The sequence below is a fragment of the Rhinopithecus roxellana genome, chromosome 18 (assembly GCF_007565055.1).
Source record: "Rhinopithecus roxellana isolate Shanxi Qingling chromosome 18, ASM756505v1, whole genome shotgun sequence".
NCBI classification, from domain to species: domain Eukaryota; kingdom Metazoa; phylum Chordata; class Mammalia; order Primates; family Cercopithecidae; genus Rhinopithecus; species Rhinopithecus roxellana.
This window is the reverse complement of record NC_044566.1, coordinates 94,612,373-94,635,948: the sequence shown is the minus strand read 5'-3', so window position 1 is coordinate 94,635,948 and position 23,576 is coordinate 94,612,373. Positions and strand designations below refer to the sequence as shown.

Here is a 23,576-nt window from a genome sequence, read left to right as displayed (position 1 = left end):
GGCGTCTTCTCCCTGGCTAGGTGTCGAGCCCAACGAGAACAGACCCCCTCAAAGCCAGCCCAGCCCAGGCAGGACAAATGGGTGCGGGCACCTTCCCCTGAGAAGGCTTCAGGGAAACCCCACCACCGCCTTCGGTATTTCAAAGGAATGAAAACGGAAGTCCTCTTACCTTTAATGTCTCTATGGATTTTCTTCTCCGAATGGAGATAATCAAGTCCTTTCAGTATTTCTCTTAATATAGTAGCGATCTGGGTTTCATCTAACGGGCCAGGTTCTAACTAAGAAGAGAAAAAAATTCTTAACGTTACGTAAATGAATTAGCTTATGAACCATTTGAGATAAAACAGAAACACTATCCATGTTAATGGACAAGGGTAATTAAAACCTGAAATCTTCTTCACTTAAAACACATGATTTTGCCCTAACAATTACAGTCCACTGACAGACACTTAAAAAAACAAAGAGCCCAAGAAAACGGCTTTGCTGAATGAAGCAAAGCGGAGCCAATGAGGAAGCCCGCGGCCCCGCCTGCGCCTGCAGCTGACCACAGGGCGCCCCTCCGGCCATGGCAGGGGCGGGGCACAGGCTGGGGATTTCGCTCCAGGAAACAAACAGCCCAGAGACTCACAGAGCAGCCAGGATCTGTCCCAACATATGTGGTTCCCTTATCAGAAGGCTCACCCCTGGTATCCCAAAACACCTAGGAAAGAAGGCCTAGGAGCCCGGCACCTCTGAGGATATCTTTGTACTAGAAATTTTTTAAATCCGCAGTTAAAGCTCCCCAACTTGGGGGAATGCAGCTGAAACAGCTTAAATCCTAATAGTTTGGGATTTGTTATATAATCGATATTATATAATAAAAATAATTATTATATTATCCCTGAGGTAATAATTACCTCTGAAAGCTTTTATTCTCAGAAACTCAAAATAATTGTTCCTGTTGACTCCTTTATATCCACAACTGTATAAGATGAAAGGAAGAAATGTCAGGTATCCACATCTCCATTTAAAAGGAAAGGAAAACCAGGGTAACAGGCTCACTTCAAACCAAATGGGAAGCCCCCCGCCGCGCCCTGCAGAGTGGGGCAGTCAGTCAAAAACAGTAATTCCACGGACGACAGCAGCAAAGCCACTGACGCTTCCCGGAACCAGAGAAACGGAGCCAGACAGACAGCAGACACAGAAACGGAGCCGGACAGAGGGCAGATGTCTAATCCATACAGGTAGGTTCCCCCGAATCATGGTCCCCCATTCTTGGTTTTCAGGCATGACAGTGAATGTCTTCACAGCCCACACCCACACATTTTAGCCAACAGGAGACACAATCTGGGGCCTTTCACTTAGTTTTAAAAAGGTAAGTTATGTGCTTTAAGCCAAAGGGGATGAAAACTAGGGTGCTCCTCTGCGGGAAGCGTCTGACTCAGGCGTGCAGGGACAGACTATCAGGGACAGACCCCGACAGTCCCCCTTGCATGTCTCAGCTCCTTCACCGGGACGTCCTGTTCAATATCCGGAAGGGTTTGTAGGGCGCAGTATGGGGGCAACCGAGACAGCCCTTGTCACCGAAATCACAGCCTGACTCATACCTGGCGCTGCTTTCTGGTTCATGGGTGAGCTGTGCTGCCTTGGCTTGCAGGCCCGCCCTGGTCTACACAGCAATCCCAGGGTCAGGGCCACTCTCAGAGGTGGCCTCTCCTCACACACTGGCCTCGATGCGACTCTGGCCTGCCTGGCAGTAGACACGGCTGGAATCCAGCCACCCCGGCCTTCTCCACTCAGGACCCAGGTGCAGAGAATGCACTTGTCACTTTTAATTTGACCTCACACATATGCTCGGAGAAGGTCAAAATGCCCGTGTCCATCGCCTGCCAGGAATTGTACCAAATTCCAATCAAGATATTGTCCAAAAGTTACCTCAGACTAAGACATTAGGGCACAGACTCTGCTCCCTAGAACATAGATTTTCCCAGTTAACTGACCAAAAGTCTTTTTTACAAGAAATGCATATCGAAACTACTACTCTAAAGAACACAATCTGGAAAACCCTGCCTTGTGGTAAGTCTGTTTTCTCCACATCTATTTTTCGGTGTTCATAGAATGTAGAAATTTTGATTTTCAAAATGAGGAACACAGACTCTTCTCATCACCGGGTGGAACGTGCGGAGGAGGATAAGATGCCGGAGTGTTTGCTTTTGTTCCCAACCCTGAAGTGCAGGAGAATCCACTCGACCAAAGATCAAAGTCATGTGAGAGGCCAGGTGAGCTGGCTCACGCCTATAATCCCAGCACTTTGGGAGGCCGAGGAGGGTGGATCGCCTGAGGTCGGGAGTTCGAGACCAGCCTAGCCAACATGGTGAAATCCCATCTCTACTAAAAATACAGAAAAATTAGCTGGGCTTGGTGGCACATGCTTGTAATCCCAGCTACTTGGGAGGATCAGGCAGGAGAATCGCTTGAACCCAGGAGGCGGAGGTTGCAATGAGCCAAGATCACACCATTGCACTCCAGCCAGGGCGACAGAGCAAGATTCCGTCTCAAAACAAAACAAAACAAAACAAAAAAAGCAAACCAAAAGTCACACTAGAGTTGGGTCCCATCTCCCATCTCCTTCCTCACCAAGTCTATGCCCAAGCCAACGATCAATAACCTGTGGCTAGACCTGGACTTAACCACCCTCCCTTCCATTACCAAGTCTCCCAAAAGCAACAGCAGAGCGGCCGGCTGTCATCCCCAAAGGGCGCTAAGAAGAAGAGGCGAGGAACACTCATGGAAAATCCTCCCCTGGATAATTAAGGGCTGGCTCTGTGATGACTATCTGCATGGTTCCGCCCTTTTAAATCTGCCCTGAACACCATCCAACATTGACTTATATGCCCATGGGGGAAGAGGAGAAAAAGAGATAAAACTCTCCCTTATTTGGGGAGAAATCCTTCCTGCATCAAAATCCACTATAAAGGGTATTCAGCTGTTGTCTACCCCAGAGTGCCTCATGAGCAGCTTGGACCAGGCCAAGCTCTCCAAGTCATCGGCTGGCGTTCACCATCGTGACCATGCTCTCCATCATTCAGGCACTTGCAGACTCTTCAAATAGGACCCAGGAAAAACCCTAGACCACATCCCACCTCTGGGTGACTTCTACCTCCCCCTCCCTGAGTCTGTCCTCCCCTGCTCTGTAATAGAGACTATCAGCTGGGCACACAGCCACGACAAGAGACCACATTTCCCAGACTCTAAGCAGCAGCCTGTGGTCACACAACTAAGACCTTGCCAGCGGGACAGACAGGAGCAAACGTGCCCCGTGCCCCTGTTTGGTCTTGGCCCTGAAGCACTGGCAGCGAGAGAGGACAATGGCTGAAGACCAAGGGAAGCCTGGGGCTCCGGATGGTGGAGCCACCCACCAGCACAGACCATGACAGTGTGGGCCACAGCCACTGACCCCACGTGCAGGGGAGAAATGAATTTCTATCTTTTGTGAGACACTATTTCAGAGCTACTAGGACGGCAACTTGGCCTAAACATTAATGAATATGCCATCTCATTTCTTAAAACCCATGTTGTGGACTCATTTTTTAAGTCTGTCAAACACCTCTGCCTAAGTGACTGGTTTATGCAGCACAGTCCCTTTGTAATTAGATTCCAAGGTTGTCCCTCGGATTCTCTGGCAACGCTAGCTGATCTTTTAACCAGCTAAAACCTCCTGGTCTCAGGCCCTCTGAGGCTCATCCTCACTCCAGCTCCCCCATTCACCTCCCCCGCCTGCACTGTTTTCCTGTAGGAAGGAACCTTCTAACAAACGGTGTAATTGACCAACCTCACCAACAGAACTCCCCGAGAGCAGGACTTTGTACGCTGCTGTGTCCACCGCAATAACCCCCAATGGCCAGAGCAGCTGCTGAGACGCAGGAGGCACACAAGTCTATGCCGAATGAAAAACGATTTCCCTCACTAGGCTACAAAGATGGACTGCATTGTAAGTTAGGGTGTCTTGGACTGTGTGATACTACTTATGCTCTTCTAAGTCAGGGCACCCTACAGGCAAGGCGGCTGGAACTAGAGAGATGACTGACATAAGTAGTTTTCAAGTTATATTCCAAGAGCCCGGTGGCCTTAGGATCATATAAACACTAATTTCCATTTACCATTTTATTTTAAATTTTTTTAATCAACAGACTGAGCACACTCAAATATGCGCATTCAAAATAAAATGTGTACCTATTTTATATTCATGGCTCTTAATAATACTGTATTCTCCACATGAGATCCCAAATTTGCATTTTTTAAAAGCTAAAAAGCACCCGGAGAGCAGAAAAGGTAGCTGCTAAAGGACGCATCCCCTGCCAGCTGAGGGATGCCCATGCCCAACAGCAGACGTCCACGGGTGACGTCTCAGCAAGCCACCCAAGCAGACCTGGGCTCATCCCAGCCTTCGAGTCATAAAGCCTTTCTGCTTCATCTTTCGCTCCAAAATGTGGGGTCTGAGATTTACGTATATGCCATGTTGTCTGCCACCCAATCTTTAACTCGGGGCAAAGTCACTTCCCCTCTCCAGGGTACCCCATGCATCTGTAAAATTCCAGATGGACTTTCAGTTCCCCTCAGCTCCAGCAGACCCTTGCACCTCGAGAGGGCCCGGTGGTGTGGATGTGGGAAAGAAGCAAAGACTGCAACAGCTCCCGGCCTACCTCCAAAACACCCCTTCCCAAGAAAGTGTGGCCGCTCTGAGGGGCTGAGAGCAGGTCAACAGAAAAGGGTAAAAATGGAGAAAGACGACAACATCAGAGGTGGGTAGAGGACAGTGTGGGGTCAAGGGAGGCCACAGGCTCTGAGCTGGCAGAGCAAGGGTCAAGACCCAGCACTATCTGCTAGCTAGCACCCCTCAACCCTGAGGGTCTCCTAGCTGGGACCCCTCACCTGTGAGGGTCTCCATTCCTGCACCAATTAAATGAGACGATTAAGGACATTCAAAAAGGAATGTCTGTCCCTTGTCACCAGCACTCCTCAAGCAGAAGCGAGTATGGTTTGCTGGAAGTCTCATGCCATCTGGGATTTTTAAGTGGAGAGTTTTACCCCTCCTTCCAACTGTAATGTCTAAAACTCCACCGACTGCAATTCAAAGAAATTCGAAGGTTATCATCAAATAAAATAATGATACCATTAAAAATGAACACGCTGAAGCATTACTGGAATTGCTCTTCTGAAGGACTTAATGTTGGAAAGAGTCCCTGTAAACAACTTCGTATATGCTACAAATGAAATTCACTTAAGATAATAGTAAATCTAATTACATAAAACGAGGTAATTTTCTACATTTCTGTAATATTTCCACAGAGTGAAAAATTGAAAAGCTCTTTATGTAATGTGAATATTTATGCAAAGGAACCAAAATAAGTTGTAAAAGTAATCCTGCTACATTGCTGCTTTTCCCTTTTTAATATAATTTTTATACCATATTGATTTTTCTTGAGATCTCCCTTTTTAATACCATTTTTATCAATTATTTTTATGGTTTATAACAGTATTTGATTATGTAAATTGGGACCATTAGCCTTCTGGAGATACACAGTTTCAGAAGTTTATCATCCCCCAAAAAAACTATCAATTGCTACTATTACTATAAGAAGTTTCATCTTATTTATTTTAGAATTAAATTTTTTGTAGAGATGGGATTTTGCTATATGTCCCAGGCCAGTCCTGAACTTCTGGGCTCAAGTGATCCTCCCACCTCAGCCTCCCAAAAGTGAAGAGACTGTAAGTGTGAGCCACCATACCAGGCCTAAGAAGTTTCCTCTCAAAGGGGTGTTCTTTCCTTAATGAATCACATCTGTGTAGACCACACTTAAAAAAACACAGCTTCCTTCAGCTCTCCCTGCAACTGCAGTGGAAACCACAGCCCTGTCATCCTGATGGCTGTCTATCATCCAGGACCCAACCTCTAACACTGCAACGACAGATCTGGCCAATCTTGAAAATCACCACTCACCTAAATGCCCTGCACTTACAGGAGGGGTGGGGCAAGAGTGATCACAGTGACTTCGCTGCATAACCACAGCAGGGATGAAACAGCAAGTGCTAAACAGCTGTGCGAATTCGTTTGCATTTACTGTGCTTCAAGGATGACTTCAGCTGTGCTCATGACATATGCCGGTTATCTGTGAGCACTGCATCAAAACCCAATAGGAAGCCATGTTTTACACAAGCAAATCACAGAGCAGGATGGTACAGCCACCCTCCACCTGGCTTCCACTACCTTACCTGTGGACTGGAGGCCACAGAAGGCACTTGGGAGAGTTCAGAGGAGACATCACTGGTGCGGGCCAGCCCCACCTCCATGCCCTGGGAGCGCTGGCAAGCAGGGAAGTGTGTGCTCCCCTTGGCACGGCCACTGCTCCCACATCCAACATCCGACCTCCATAATCACACCCTGCTCCTTACTTCCAAAATGAAAATATTATACGCTTATTTTGGAAACTAAGTTGTCATGTGAAATATGAAACAATGGTAAGATAACAGCCCTACAAAAATCAATAGAACCTGTTTCGGAAAATAAGCTACCAAACTGTTCTTAGGTGAGATAATTCCAGGCATGATCCTTCCTTGCTTCCTTCTATGGATTCACTGATTTCCCATGAAACAAAACAGCCGGTCTCAAAAGTAGACAGATAGGCTGGGTGTAGTGGTTCACTTTGGGAGGCCAAGACAAGGGGATCACTTGAGGTCAGGAGTTCAAGACCAGCCTGGCTAACATGGCAAAACCCTATTTCTACCAAAAAATAAAATAAAATAAAATAAAAAACCACCCAACAACAAAAACCACAAAATTGGCCAGGTGTGGTGGCATGCACCTGTAGACCCAGTTACTTGGGAGGCTGAGGCACAAGAATCACTTGTACCCAGGAGGTGGCGGTAGCAGTGAGCTGAGATTGTGCCACTGCAATCCAGCCTGGGTAACAGGGCAAGACTCTATCTCAAAAAAAAAAAAAAAAAAAAAAAAAAAAAAAAGTAGACCGATATTTTTTAGTGATATTTAAGAAGCAAAAACACAGAAGGAATAGTTTGGTTCCTTTTTAATGTAACTTGAAAGAAAGAAAAAGAAATGGATACATGCAACAGATTCCTTAAAACCCAGGTTTCCTGAGAAAAAGGCTCAATATGTATATTCTGCATCCAGCATAATACTTACTAGATCTAGTGCAGAGCCTCCACCAAGATATTCCATTATTATCCATAATTTTGTATCCTATAAAAAAGAAGAGAATCATTTTCAAAATGAATCCAGGAAATTTTTTTTTTTAATAATCAAACGGTATTTTTCAGTAGTATATTGGAGCTAGAAAGTTTTACAAACATGTACCAGCAAGGGAAGTGTGTCAAAGTGAGAACTGCGCAGGGGCCCCCAGGGCACAGGGAAACCCCCATCACGATCTGGGAGGGAGCCATGGGGTGTGCTCGGGGGCCCGAACCTGACTCCAGGGTTCCGGGAGTGCGTTCCACCCACTGCCCCAGGAGCTCGGAAGGGGGACCAGGTGTTTCCGTTTTTAGGCCACTTCACTGGGGGGATCCTCAGGCACAGCGGGACCTGAGAACCTGCAGCCAGCTGAGGCAGCAGTGTCACACACATCGGGAGAGCAGTGCCAAGGCAAGACCCTCCCCTCTTCCTCCCTCCTGCGGCACTGAGCCCCCCTGCGCCCCTGTCCCCCGCTGTGTGTCTCCAGGTTCCTGTGGGCCGAGGGGCCGCCTAGTGTGGCTTCCGACTCGCTTGCCTGTTTGCTAGAAGGGCAGCCAATTCCAGCACCTCCCGAAGCTGCCACACTCTCCCCGCTCAGGGAGCTTTCCAGAAAAGCAGGCCTGTCCTAACACTCGTGTCTGTGTCTTCTCAAGGCCCCGGCTCTCACTGTCCCCAGCTCTGCGCCTACCTTCCCTGTGGTCTCTCTTGAAGCTACTCAGCCCTCCTGACTTGCAGAGTTCTCTTTAAAAACACAAATCCCAAAGTGCTACTCCCTGGAAAACAAGCCTGCAAACCTGCCCACTCTCCTGGGGGAGGCAGGCAGTGCAGGGCACGGGGCAGTCCTGGGCAGGGTCTGGATCCCGACTCCCACTTCACAACCTAGGGGCCTGGGCAGCTGTCTCCTGAGCTTCCGCACGAGGCCTTGGCCAAGAGCCTGGCCACGGCGAGCAGCCAAGAACCCACAGCTGGCACGGGACACCACCGCCAGAGTGCGGGTTCACGGGGTTCAGACATCAGCCTGCTTCGCTGCTGACTCAAAAGCTCGATGGTGGGTTTTGCACGCATGGAGAAAAAGAAAACAAACTTTTCTGAAGTTCTCTGGTCCCTTTGGGACAGCACTGCGTCTGGCTCTTAGAACACCCAAGGAAGACCCCTCAGCTCACCCCACTGCAGGTCTCACTGCGCTGACTCCAAATGAACTCACCCTTGAAGAACACATCCCAACTTCCCAGGCATTTTTACTTTTGGCGGTTCCGCAAGTCAGGAAAAGGCTTCACTTGTCTTCCCCTCCCCACGCCCCAGGCAAACTTTACTTTTATTATCTGTTGCTCTGATTTTCATTTCAGGTTTATTTCTCTGCATTTTCCACTTAACAGCAAATTCAAGTGCCCAGGGACAGTGCTGGTGTGCTCGAGTTCAGCAAATGTTAACTGTGGACCCTGTGACAAAGGAAGGGTAACTTGTATTGACTCTGGGAGGCGCTAATGGCAAGATGCACTGTGTTTATAAAACGCATTCCTCTCAAAATTCAAACTAAATCCTGCCATCTGGAGTTGATTCTATGACAGTCCAAATAAACAGCCCAAGGTTTAATGTATGTTGAACGCTTTTCAAGCTTTTAAATGCCCTTGACTACTAAGATAATAAAGACAACTTCAGTCTTGACAAGCGCGGAAGCCTCAAAGGATGTGTCGGACACCCAACTCAGAGGGACAGGCATGTTGCTCGCTCAATAACCACCCAGTCACGGGCACCTGCCTTGAGGAGGCTTGGTGACCCCAGGCTCTGATTTCAGGGAAGCTTCCATCATCCAGAGTATCCTTCAGCACACCTTCATCTCACACACACGCTCACCTGCAGGCTCCCACAATCCTTGCTCCTGGGGAATGGGCATGCCACAGTAAGCTCTTCCAGGAAAACACCAGTATCTTTCTAGATGGCACGGGAAATCTAAATGGCTTTTCTCTACGAGACCTGGGAACTCTGACATTTCTACTCCCACTCCCTTTTTAACAGCTGCTGTTTAACTGGTTTCACTGGCTTCCATCCCTTCTATTTTCTGGGCATTAAGTCTGCTCCCAGCAAGGAGGTCATCTCCCCGCCTCTTCCCCCACTGCAGCCAGCTGTGCAATATGACACCCTGGGAAACAATCTTTTGCTGACTTAGGGAACTGAGGGTCACCAGGCAGCTTCCTGGAGCAGCAAGGCACAAGTGACCACCTCCTCGTCCATCTGCACTCCAAACCTCTGCCCTCCTCCATTCGCTGCTGCTCTCAATCTGACCCCCAATGTCACTACCTGCCAAGCAAACAAAATAACCTTCACCTGGCTACCTTCTCCCTTTAAGGAGGCCTAGCAGGACACCTCAACCCAGTTTTCTGTGTCACCCTGATCCTTCCCAGGACGTGCAAGCAACAACAGAATGTCCAGAAGCTCTCCACCCAGAGCAAAGCCCGCCTTAGGACCAAGGCCACCTCCTTCCTGGAGAGGAAGATGGAGAAAAAAACACAGCCTTCCCGTTTCCCTCCAGCTCATTCCTGGTAGCAGACGCACTGGGTGGCAAGGCTACCCAGACAAAAGGCTTACCAGAGGGCACTCAGGAAACCAGCTCAAGTCCTTATTGAGGTCACTGCGTCTCAAACACTGGGCTGGGCCTGTGACTCACACACCAGCACCAACAACCAGGGGGTGGGATATCACGTCAGGAAAAGCTCCACTCTGGGTGGAACCTGCTTTTCAACCTCATTGGGTGCGTCACCGCCCAATGGGTTCACCTTGCCGGCTGCCTAGACAGAGGCGATTCATCAAGACAGGGGAACTGCAATTGAGAAAGAGTAATTCACGCAGAGCCGGCTGTGCGGGAGACTGGAGTTTTATTATTACTGAGATCAGTGTCTCCCAGCATTTGGGGAGCAGAGTTTTTAAGGATAATTTGGTGGGTGAGGGGAAGCCAGTGAGCCAGAAGTGCTGATTGATCAGAGACGAAATCATAGGGAGCCAGAGCTGTCCTCTTGCGCTCAGTCAGTTCCTGGGCGGGGAGGGGGGGGGCCACAAGATCAGATGAGCCAGTTTATTGATCTGAGTGGGACCAGCTGATCCATCAAGTGCAGGGCCTGCAAAATATCTCAGGAACTGATCTTTGGAGCAGTTTAGAGTGGGTCAGAATCTTGTAGCCCCCAGCTGCATGAATCCTAAACCATAATTTCCAATCTTGTGGCTAATGTTAGTCCTACAAAAACAGTCTGGTATCCAGGAAAGAAGGCGGTCTGCTTTGGCAAATGGCTGCTACCATCTTTGTTTAAACTATAAACTAAGTTTCTCCCAAAGTTAGGTCAGCCTATGCCCAGGAATGAACAAGGACAGCTTGGAGGTTAGAAGCAGATGGAGTCAGTTAAGTTTGATCTCTTTCACCATCTCAGTCATCATTTTGCAAAGGCAGTTTCAAGTGTGCAACCATTCCAGCTGCTGAAGGTTGGCCCAGGGGACTGCATGGAGCTCACTAGACACAGGCAGCAGCTGCACCCCTGCCGGGCATCCCTGGGGCTCTCTTCCTGTGCGCCACATGCACCAGCCACTAACAGAGGAGGACCCCAACACCCAACGCCAACCACAAAGGATGGCAGCTTTCCCCTCCTTCCCATGGAAATGGGAGGAAGTGGAGGGGGGCGGGGACAGGAACACATGGACACAGGGAGGGGAACATCACACACTGGGGCCTGTCGGGGGGTGGGGAGCTAGGGGAGGGATAGCATTAGGAGAAATACCTAATGTAGATGACAGGTTGATGGGTGCAGCAAACCACCATGACACGTGTATACCTATGTAACAAACCTGCACGTTCTGCACATGTATTCCAGAATTAAAAAAAAAAAAAAAGTAAAGAAAGAAAAAGGGGACAGAGTAAAGGCCGAGTCTCAGTCTTCTGGTGCCCATACATAATGTGGGCCGCACTCACACCACGCCCCTGCAGCACTGCACTGGCAAGGCAGGACAACAGACAGTCAACACGGGTGCCAGGAGAGGGCCCTGAAATGTGTCTCCGTCGAGATCCCAAAGAATCATTTCTACCACCAACAATCTGAAGGAAGAAACGTTCAAGGGCGAACACACGGATAAGCTTGAGAAAGCAAGAGACAGGCTTTGGGGGCTGCAGGCAAGGCTCTTCTTTTCAGCCACACAGGGGGTCCTCCACCCCAGCACTGACTTTTGGGGCTGCTCAGCTCTGTTGCGGGCCTCCCCGTGCACTGCAACATGTTTAGCAGCACCCCTGGCTCTGCCCACTAGATGCCGGTGACACACCCCAGGTTCTGATAACTGAAAATGTCTCCAAACATCGTCAGTGTCCCCCAAGGGCAAAATCACCCAACTGAAAACCCCTGAACTACACCCACGATGGACGTTGACAAGTATGACATGGTTCCTGGGCCAGAAGCACTGTTCAGCCATTCTTCCTCATCTTGGCTTATACACTGAAACTCCGGCAGCAGGAAGATCAGCATTTACCAGGAGACATCAGGCAAGTCATTTAAACCCTCTAAATTCTTCATCCACAGCAAGATGGGAATCAGATCTGTGCTTCCAACCTCACAGTTCCCAGTGACAATTAAATGAGATCATGAGTAGGAAAGCACTTGGCAAAGTTCATGGTGCTCAACAGATGCAAAGTGCCATCAGCTTTATCAACATCATCACCCAGAAATGCCTCTGAAGAACCTGGTAAAACCAAAAGGGCCCAATGAATAATTCTAAGTAGTTTCTGAGCAAAATGAAGCCTGGTACAGTGATTCACGTATTCTGCACCAGAGGCCTCCAGGCAGGAGCGTCTGAGTGGCAGCCTGTTCTCCGGGAAGGACCAAGCTCTGTCCTGCAGATGTGGAACCACCGTCCTCAAAAAACCTTCCAAACCATGACTTCTGAGGCATGCGTTCCCCAAGAAAAATAAACCAGCAGGATTCTCAACACAACCATGACTTTAATCAAAATAATGTCATGTTTTTTAAATGACATCAAATAACCTACGTTATGAACGACCTCGTGATACAATTTTCTCATCAGGGAAATAAAAATATTCATTTAATTAATTAATTCAGGAGTCAAAATAAGTATATAGAGTGAGAAGTCTCCCTCCCACCCTGGGCCCCCATTACCCAGCAAACCAACCCTCCCTGCCCCAGCGAGTCATCACAGCATCTAATGTAACCTCAGAGAAAAATAGTTATGCACATACAAGCAAATACCTGCAAAATCTTACCCCCCTTTTACCCAAACAGCAGCATTCTACACACACTGTTGTCTATCTTGCTTTTTACCTAAAGTTTCTTAAAGAGCAGTCCACATCTATCAGTAAAGGACTTCGTTTTTTTAACCATAATTAGCCCATGCTTTATTGAGCTCACATTGTTTCCATTTTTTGCTCTGATGGCCAGGGGTCAAGGACGAGCTGCACACCTGTCAATTTTGGTAGGTCCTAGAAGTAGACCTGCTGGGTGAAGGGACTCCATCTGAATTTTTAACAGATACTGACAAGTGAACTTCCAAAGAGGCTGCTGTCCCATATATGGCCTCAGCAGTGTCTGAGAGTGCTAATTTCCCCCTTTACCATGCCACGGTGTCATCAAGTTTTTTTTATTTTTTTTTTTTTGTCATTGTTATAGGCTGAATTGTGCTTCCCTCTCCCACACACCCATGATTCACATGTTGGAGTCCCAATTCCCAATACCGCAGAATGTGACTCTTTCAAAGAGGTGACTGAGTTGCAATGAGCTCATTAGGGTGGGCCCTGATCCAGTATGGCTGGTGTCATAAAAAGAGATGAGGACACACACACACACACACATACACACACACGGGGGAAGACCACGTGAGCATACAGGGAGAAGATGGTCATCCACAAGCCAAGGGGAGAGGCCTCCCAAGAAACCCACCCTGCCAACACCTTTCCAGGTTTGTTAGCAAATGAATTCCTGTTGAAGCCTCCCAGTCTGCGGTACTTTGTTCTGGCAGCCCCAGCAAACTAAAGCCAGTTAATCATTCATACACAAATGATGCTTCGGGGGAGTTTTATTTCTCTTTCTCCTATTGTAAGGCTGAACATCTTCATATATTGAAGAGTCACGCATATTTTCTTTCCTGTGAGCTGGGTATATCCTTTGTCCACTTTTCTATTGGGTTACTGACCTTTTTTTAAAAGCAGGAGTTTTTAACATATTGGGAAAATTCGCCTTCTGTAATAGGAGCTGCAAACACTAGCTTTTGCTTCTGGTAGGTTTTGCTTGCAGAAATTAATACAGACATAGTATCAATAACCATAGCACTTCCAGGCAAACTTGCCCCAAAGTATTTGGAAGTACTTTCTAAGAACCCGGAATCACTGACCAGAACCAGGGCCCCCACATTAACAACTCTCACAGGAGCTTGGCAGAGGTCACACAAACCCACCAAGGTTTAAAAAAAAAAAAAGACAAACAAGAAAGGGCAGATGCCACACAGCTAACAATGAAGATTTTAAAACAGGAATTCGAAACTGCAGCTCTGCTCTGCACCTGCAATGCCCTCGGCAGCCTCCACATTTCACCAGCTGTAACCAAAGGCTACAACCAAGAGGTATAAACAGTGCAGTGGGCTTTATTAAAATCACGCGGGGTCAAGACTTCCTTAAGAGTGTGAGTTTTTGCAAAAGGTACCTTTCTGTGCAGATGACACATGTGGCTTCAAAACCTTAAGGCCTGGTTTGCATCCTGCCTCCGCCCAGGCCAGCTCTGATGGCAACTACAACAAGTCTCCACTTCCCACCTGCCCACAGGACTAATGTGCATGCTCCTCAGAAGGGCTTCAATGGCGATAAAGTGAGGCCGTGTACACAGCAAGACTCATCAACTTTAACCACTGTTACCATGTTAACTCTACAGCATCCTCTGTCTGAACTGCAGGCTTGCGAACCCAGGAGAAATCCAAGCCTGCTGCCCAATTTACCTTCAGAGCAGCCCCTGACCATCTTCAAAGTGCAGGAACCATTCCTGGGCTCAAAAAGCTTATCTGGTTGTTCCTCAGGCTCACAGATGCTAGGATTTCTTGACCGATTCATCTAACACATAACGTACCTACTAGGTACCCAAGGTGGCTGAGGGGGGAACGCCGAGTGAGTAACACCCTGGCTCTGGCTTCCAGGAACTTCTAATAACAGAAAAGTGGGCAAATAATTAGCATCAGACAGCCAGTGGCAGATGCCACAAAAGAGACAGGGAAGGAAGGCCTGGTTGCTCAGGAAGGTCTGTCTGACCGCCAGGAGGGTGGCGGCACCTGAGCTGTTCCCTGAAGGGCTATGACCTGCCAGCCTGGGGCAGGGGGTGTGTTTCTCACAGGCTCAGGTGGAGAAGACCAGCAGAAGGTGAGGAAAACTCCTGTTCACTGAGGGCAGCTGGGAATGAGAGGGACACCCTTGAAGCCAGCTGATGGGGTTCAAAGTTCATTTAATAAGCAACAGGAAGTCACCGAAACTTCTGCTAATAGAACAAATGACCAGCCACTGACTACAACAACAAATACCCAAAAGAGCCAGCTCTGCCAGGACAAACAGCAACAGCGGGCAGGCAGGGGAGGGAGTGGAGATGGGTGCCCACATTGCTGTGACACTGAGGAAACATTCTGGTGGGATATTCACCAAGCCAGCTGCTTCCTTTGTTGGCTCCCGTGTGCATAGATATAAACCTTTTTCTCCCATTAATATGTCTTTTATCAGTTTAATCTGCAGGCCCCAAATGCCGAACCTAACAGAGAGAAAGTTTTTCCTTCCTGACAAGTGAACTATTTATTGCCAAATTTTTAACTCAAAGGGCACATTGATCATATGTAAGCCATTCTAGGTAAATAAAGTCCAGCCCTATCACTTATTATCTTTCGTTACTAAGAGGACCCTATAGTCACAGGAGAACATTACGTCCTGTGGGTCACTCTTCCCATACACTACCCTAGTCCCAAACTGCATTTTGAACTCTTACATTATCTCAGCAACACAATTAAAGGGGTGGGGCAGGACATACTATGCTGAGTTGGACTAACGTCCAGGGTCAAAGCTTCCACGCAATCAATGCGGGGTAAAGGCTCTGGCCTTCCGTTCTCCCAAGTGATCATTATTAGAAAAGAACCAGCCAGCAGTGACAGCTTCCGGTGTTGGAGAAAATCAGGATTGGACAATATAGAAGGAAGGCCTCATCCTCCCTGGTGTTCGCAAACAAACATGTCCAACTTAGGCACACAACAGCTGAACGTCTCCAACCCACTCCCATAGGGAAGGCAGCCTACATTAACAATGGAGTTTCTGTAGCAAATCATGTCACTACTACCTGAGGAGGCTTCCCGCAGCGAAGAAGAGGCTGGATGGAGAATGAGAAGTGTTCTCTGGAGAAAACGAGGGAGAGCTGCAAAGATGTACGGGGACCAGCCCAGCACAGAAAGCCGGGGGGCTGCCTGGCTAGGGTGGAGAGGGAAGCACTCATTGTCCTTCCCTTTCAGATGCCAGGCATTGCACTGGGTGCCTGGTGTACATCATGTCACCAGTCCTCACCACATTCCCATGAGCTGGGGGTAGAGCTGGCCCCTTTAAAGAATGCAGCAGGAGCACACAGGACCTGCACCCCTTCTCATCTCCCCGTGAGCACTGCCTTCTCTGCTGACCCTAAACTAATGTCCAAGTTCCCAACAAGTGGCTTAGTCACTATTTTTAGGGATGAACATGGGGTAGGGGGAGATCACTGCTGATTAGGAGAGAGAACGGAGACCTCAGGCTTCCCTCTTCCAGAGGGCCCCAAAGGCAGCAAAAGCAAGGAAGTTTTCTTGTGCTGGCAACAAACAGTAATTAGGAGAAAGCCACTGTAACATCGACATCAACTTAAACAGAGGGGTGCAAAATAAAACCTGGAATAACACAGAGAGGAACAAAACAAAGCAACTGAAAATTACTGGATCACATCCTCACATCAAAGAAAAAAGTCAAAACCATCACTACAAGTTAGCTACAAATAATACTGGAAACACTGCAACACCAAAAGCTGTACAACCCAGCCAAAGATTTATTTCGAGAAAACCCACAGCATTACATACATTCATCACTAAGCCAAAAAAACACTAAGTGTTCAATCCAAAAGTCTAAGGAGGAAAGCAAAGAACAGAATAAAGATACATGCATAATCAAAAATATTGGGATGAGAAATGAATCCAATGATTTTTAGAATAGATAACCTCCAATTACTATAACCAAGGAAAAACATAGATAACACATCCATTTGCAATAGAGCAATAAAAGGAGAAAATCTTTAGACAGGAAAAAAATTTTAATGCAATACATGGCAAAATTTTACAGTAGTAAACTGGTACAGAATTAGACAATTTCAATAATCTATTAATAAAATTTACTCAAGAAAGAATAACGACAGGCAGAAAAGGGTGGGTGAAGAAACAGATCAACTCACCTCCTTTAAAGTGTGTGTGTGTCTGTGTGTGCGCGTGCACATGCGTGTGTGTGTAAACAAATCAACAGATCGCAAGAGGTTCAAATGGTTTTGCCCTTGAATAATTCCAAAACGTGAAGGACCTGGTAATTTTAGCAACTCCTTCAGGGCACAGTATTTTTTAAGGGCATCACAACATAATACCAAAATCAAGGCGAGAGGAGGAGGAAGAGGTTGGTGTTAAGGAAGGATGAGAACTGCTAGGAAGAGGGAGGCTGCAGTTGTGTGTGTGAAGAGCGAAGCCCTCTCTGCAACAGGGAGCTGTAGTCTAGTGAGAGGGGCTGGCCCAAAGAGGGCCATTTCTACGGGAGGAAAAAAAGGTGCTTTTGGAAATGAGTATGTGACGTATGAGAGTCTCCGGGTATTTAAGTTTTTTTCAGCTTTTTTTCTCAAATACCACTGGCCCACCTCTAACAATCCTCAGGATTCGTTCAGCACAGCCCACCCCCCAGGTGGGCAGGATGCAGCGTTTTCAAGAGGCTTGAGCTGGGAAAGCAGGAGAGCCACATTCTCCTTCACGAGGGGTGGCCACAGGCTTCCTTAGGAAGAAAACAGCCCCAGAATTTCGGTCTGCTTCTCTCTGGTCAAGAAGGGAGGATCCATACCACCATCTTATATTAGTACCATGCGGCAGCAACCCATACTGTACTAAGTATCCTCATGAAGAGAACTCCACTGGATTCTCCCAATCATCCTGTCCCCTTAGGTAATCAGCCTTCTCTCATTTTACAGATTAAGATGCCTGGTCACATGGCAAGGAAGGAGAGAAATTGGGACTCAAATCCAGATTTCCTGACATCGCATCAGAAGCCTAAATAAAGAACCACAAGAAAAAAAATTAAGACTATTAATTTATAAAAGATTCCAGTAAGAAAAATACTTCGATTGTTCTTAACATGTAATTTTTAACTGATTTCCTTTTAGAAGCCAATGAACTCTAATCTGACTGTCCAAAAAGTACATCAAGTTATGAAAACAATTGCCTGTAATTTGAAAGATTTACATGCCTCATTCCATCATGCCAGATTTAAGAACTCCTGTTCTGATCCCCTTTAATAAACTGGAAAGAACACTGGGCATTCCCTAAAACATTCTTCTTGGGATTTATGTCACAGACCATCTCTTTTGGAAAGGGCTGCATGCGTGCGTCCGCACACAATATGTACAGAGGTGTTCCTCTTTTCCATAAACACAAATGTGGCACAATAAATGTGCTAATGGAAAGTTTCTGTGCTTAAATTCTAACAGATACTAACAGGAATAAAAACATTCTGCTTAAACTTAAGGATGCTTACAAAGCAATCAGGGAAATACAACTACAAATAACCTAAATCTGAGGGAAAAGAAAAGAAGCAACAAAAAGAAGTAGGAAAAAGTACCCCGGGAGGGAAGAGAGAGATTTTTCTTTCCTCCTCATCCATCTTCATTAAAGAGCAAACATCACAGCCAATGATTACCAACTGCTAAGTCAGGTAAGTTCCATGCCATAATCTTACTATGAAGCTAGTAATGTGTTCTTTCTGCAAAAGTGAAATATTTCTAATAATTACAATATTGTTCTTCTGCTAGGTGGCAATCTTAATGGTCAATACGTAACACGTTACAAATATCGATAAAACCAAAAAAGTGATTTTTTATGACTTAGCATTAATTCTTTCAAGACCCAGCCCTAAGAGACCAAACAAGACCAAGTCAGAAAGTGAGTATGTCTGAGAAAGAATAAAGACTTAATGGTATTCTGCAAAATTTTTAAGAAGTGCCTCTAACAGTATTATAAGAATAACTTATGGAATAAGTAGGTTCACGAACACCAAATGCTGTATTTCAAATGCATGGGTGACAAATTCATATATTTCCACTGCCACGTGTAGGGTTGAATCCCAAGCTAAACAGCTTCCAAAGGAAGGGACTGTTCACTGTGGCTGTCCGATGCTTGATTGTCCTGAGGGATTTTTTTCTAGTGTTGGAACCCTCTGGTTCTCTTCCCTCCTACCTTTGCTACTTCATTTTTATTTTCTGCACAATTCTATTCCAGAAGGAACTGTCGGTTATGTAAATCAATGTGTTCTTGATTTATAACAAGTGTGTTAGCCGAGAGCTACTGAAACAGTCACATTGCACTAGGGTCAGACATGCAAATCCAAGGGCACCCGCACTGGGGCACAAACACCTAGCTAAAGGCCCAGGAGAAGGGTCTGCGACCCACAGGAGGGGTGCAGAGACAGCTGCTCCTCACTGCATCCAGCACGGAAGGAACCACCACCAATGCCTCGGTGAGGATGCCCTGTGGCAGCGCATAAAACCCGGTGGCAGGACGGCGGGCTCCAAGAAACAGCCTCCCAGCTCCGTCTAGCACCCAGCAAACCAGGCCCCATGTCAGCAACAACCACGACAACTTGTTACTAACAGACAGGATTCAAGAAAGGGGCCTGGTTCCCGCAGCCCACTTTCCTTATTTTGAAGCAGATGTCTTTATTTACTCACATGCCTGGAAACCATGCTGCGCTACAAGAACTGCGGAACGAGAACTGATTTGCCTCCCTGGAAATAAGTCTTCTCTTTAATTACTTACCTACAGTCCTTTATTCCACAATCTAATTAACATTTGTGATCTCTGGTATCAGATCACATTGTAGAAATTTACTCAGGAATATAGAAGTTTTAGAAAAGAAAGAATATGGCATAATTATCTTATTGGAATATATCAGATGTGTTTGGATACTCCAGACAGAGGTTTAAATTTGCAGAATGTGCATATTGAGACAAAAAGAACTAAAAATGCCATTAATACTTATTTTAAATTATAGGTAACATTAGCCAGAAAACAGAACTGAATTTCTTTTTGGAGAAGTAAAATATTTAGCCTAATTGGAATTTTAATTCCATTCGACTTTCTGGACAGAAAAAAAAAACATAAAATGAAGCTGCCAAATATCTTCGGGGGCTTTTTTCAGTTATACTAGGACAGTGTGTTCAGCAGAGAGAAAGGGATCATAGTCCCTGTCGTCGGAAACATTTCAAAGCAGATCTTTTATATTATCTTCGGCACTGAGCCTACAATTTTTTCCCCATAATTGATTGCGAAATGAAATGTACTCCCTTGTGATTTCACAGCAAGATTTCCTTGCTGATTTGTTTCATCCTTGCTGATGTGTTTAGTTCACCCAAAGGCAAATAGCTTTGCCTTTACCCATGGTCGCACTACAGTCTGATACCATGGGCTCCATGGACCATTTCAATATTCCACAAAAGCTCAAGGACAGATACTTGCATACTAAAGATTTTTCTCAGAGAAAACAGATGTGCTTCTCCCTCTCCCAGAAGTTGCAGCTGTGCCAGACTGATCAGGGAGGCAGCCGATGACTTCCAAATGGCAAAGGAAGCCTTGGTGCATGGCTGCCCTGCACTCATGCGGGAGGGGATGAAGGTCTCCAGGTTCCCTGCTGGGAGCCCATAGGTGGGATGATTTAAGCAGATGAGCAGACACTGATGTAGGGAAGTGAGGACTGTGTCAAGCAGCAGCAAGCATGCTCGTAAGAACCAGAGAATTCTCGTGTTTGGAATAAACAAGTCTGATTTCCAACCCTTGGCGAGGGCAGCAAAAGTGGAAGGGAGAATTGCCACAATCCTAACTCAAGTCACAAGGATAAAGATTTTGTTTATTGCTCAGAGGAAGAGAATTCTCATGGAAAAAATAAGTCAACTCCGACTGCCCTACCACATCAAAGGAGGGCGTGAGGCTACTGCGCAAAGAGAGAGAAGTCCCCAGCATCGCTGGGCCTCGGTGGGCTGTGGCTGCGCAACCAGAAACCAATGACTAGAGTAACTCAACGGCCACCAGACAAAAACCCTCCATGTCCCCAGGAAGGGCTCCTCTGGGTGTGTCCCCACACGAGATCAACGATTTGGCTGTTCTCAGAGAACACTGTGCCCCTCTTCAATGCAATAAAAATCCAACTTACAAACCTCTGGGGAAACTGCCACTAAAAGGAGCCACGCATGTGATCCTGTTTATAAAACTTTGCAGACTCTGCTTATTATATTTGCGCCACTTAAAGAGAATCACAAACCCAGAACCCGTTCCTTTAGAGGGCAGAGTTGATTAATCGGAGCCAACAAATGGTGAAAACAGACAGAAGTGGCACAGAAACAGGACAGACGTTTGGAAGTAACCTTAAATCAATTTTGTTTAAAATCACCAGCCAAAAACCTAAGAAAACAACACAGAGAAGTCACAAAATAGTGAAATGCACAAACCACATCATCTGCAGGTACACATTCTACTCCCCTCCTCCGAGTTTTAACATGCTGAGATTAGAGTAGGGCAGTGTTGGGACCGTTATTTCTAGGAGCAAGAAACCCATTTCCGATTCTGGCAGAGGCCAGGTGCCGAGCAGTCCCAGGTACAGGCAACCCCTTGGCTGCCAAGCCCACTCCTCGGCACACCCCTGCTCTGGCCACCTCCCCGCCCGCGGCACAGTCATGCTTCCTCACTGCCTTCCTCTAGCGTCTGCCTCAAAGCTACCCCCTCCCTGTGAGCTGCTCCCTGACCCCTCCACTGAGGGCTCCAGAAGCCCCACCCAAGCCTCCTTGTGCCCCAGTTTTCTCCACAGCACTTGGGAAGGTGGGATTAACCATGTATTTTAGGATTGGTTTACAGTCTCTCACCACAAACTCCAGGCAGACTATGAACAAAATTCATAATGCACACTTCTTTTTCCCTGCCTGCCAGATCAAGAAGAGTTAAGACACCAATGTTTCTGTTCCCTTATTCTACCTTCCATGTCACAGATGCAGTGGTGATGCCCCAGTGAAAACCAGGACACCATGAAAGAGAGGTCAGAACCTCTTGTCCCAATCTCACACTGCTTACCTCAAATGACCCGTGGTCTTTGAGGAATTCAAGAGCTCCTAAAACAGAGGTGGCTCAGGAGACCTGGGCCCTGCTGGCAAAGCTGAGGAGGGCAGCTCCAGCCACTAACACAAATTCCGTGAACCACCCACATCCTGACTATAAGACTTGCCCATTGGCTTGTCTCTCATTTAGATAGACGAAGAGAAGGCAGCATCTTCCTCCCATCCCTGGTGCAAGCTGGGTGGATACCAGGATGTGTAGAGAAAACTGGCACAGCAATGGAAAAACAACAGGCCACAGTGTCCCTGGGGACAGATGCTGTGAACTGTGACACTGACTCTCTAAAGGAATCTATCTCTCAGTTCATCAAGAATGACCAAGTGGGGCTGGCTGCACTCAGCAACTGAGCCACCAACTCTCTTCAGGGAGTCCCAAGCTCCCATCCCACTATACATATTTTGGCACCAAGAGTGGTTCTAGAGGAACAAAGTCTTATGGACGCTTCTTCTGCATTGGTTTTGGAGTTTCTGGAATTGACTCTCTCATCTGATTACATCTTAAGATGCTAATGATGTTGTGTGCAGTTAGGTGAGCACTGATGGTCTATGGTTTGAACTGTTGATAGGGATATGATAGACGTCTGCACCAGATACTCTAAAGACTTATAAGAAGGGTCTAAGTTAACTCTGTGTATGATCCCTTCCAACATCTTTGAAAAACTGAGAATATGATGTTGGTTGGTTGCTCCTAATGTCACCGGACAAAGTGGTCAAAGACTAGGATGAACTAAGGAATTCAAATGCTCAGCTCAAGCACTGCATCAAATCATCTAAGAGCAGCTAGGTGTGGCCTGAGGGAAAATCTCTCCTCCTGCAGTCACTGGGCTGAGATTGCTGAAAAGCAAACCCAGGACCTCATCCTGTGATTGGCTGAATGACAAGTTACAAGTTGACCTCCCAGCCTCATCGGGTGTCTGCTGGTAAAATGAGGGCACTGGTTGGGAAAGAATGGGATCCTGTAACTTGGGATGAGCCCCTAAATTCTGGTGAGTCTTCTCTGCAAGTGGAAGAGTGGTGTGTAAGGACCTCTGGGGCTGGACCTGGCTGCCCAAGGCCTGGAACTGAACACCTGGCTGTCAGGTTAGATGGACATGAGAGAATGGTTTCTTTGTCCCTCCTCCCATGCCATCTCCCCACTGTACACCCTGTACAAGAATCCAGGAAGCATTACCTGCCCATGTCCTCCTGTCTGCAGACCCATGGCAGACACAGCAGGAGCCAGTGGCACAGAAAGGGAAGGGAAAGCAGGACCGAGCCAGGCTGAGGCATCCCAGACGGTCACTAGGGAAAATCTGGTAACTCTGTCTCCAGATTTTCTGTCTCCAAGAAATCATTCATGATTCCATGAGGACCTTCAACACAGTTCCTCTGAAAACAGCTTCAGGCAGGCACAGTGGCTCACGCCTGTAATCCCAGCACTTTGGGAGGCCGAAGCAGGTGGATCACTTGAGGTCAGGCGCTCGAGACCAGCCTGGCCAACATGGCGAATCCCTGTCTACTAAAAATACAAAAATTAGCCAGCATAGTGGTGCAATCCCAGCTACTCGCGAGGCTGAGGCAGGAGAATCACTTGAATCCGGGAGGCAGAGGTTGCAGGGAGCCAAGATTGCGCCACTGCACTCCAGCCTGCGTGACAGAGACAGACTCTATCCCAAAACAAAAACAAAAACAGCTTCAAATAAGAGCCTAATGTTCTCCACACATTCACCCTCGCAAGGCATGAACATGTTTCTCAGATGCACAGCAGAGGGAATCCTGCACCTTGGGAATTTAAATCAGGTCAGTCGGGTGGGGATGCGGCATCTGCATTTTCACACCCTCCTGGTACACACCAGTAACTCCCACTTGGAGTTACTGTCTATGGAAGGAAGCAACCTCTCATCAATCCCTTGCAAAAGGTAACTTCTGATTCACTGAGTCCTGGCTCATCA

At 47.1% G+C, this 23,576-nt stretch overlaps 1 protein-coding gene across 2 annotated transcripts in view; it reads right to left on the bottom strand.

Moving 5' to 3' along the window:
• The window catches only part of STK24 (serine/threonine kinase 24), a 139,290-nt gene that overhangs the window by 34,354 nt on the left and 81,360 nt on the right, over window positions 1-23,576 (bottom strand). For both annotated transcript variants that reach the window (XM_030922253.1, XM_030922252.1), the window contains exons 3-4: window positions 7,181-7,237; window positions 170-278 (exon numbers count right to left, since the gene is read on the bottom strand). In XM_030922253.1, the coding sequence (XP_030778113.1) occupies window positions 170-278; window positions 7,181-7,237 (166 nt within the window). The remainder of the gene's footprint in view (window positions 1-169; window positions 279-7,180; window positions 7,238-23,576) is intronic.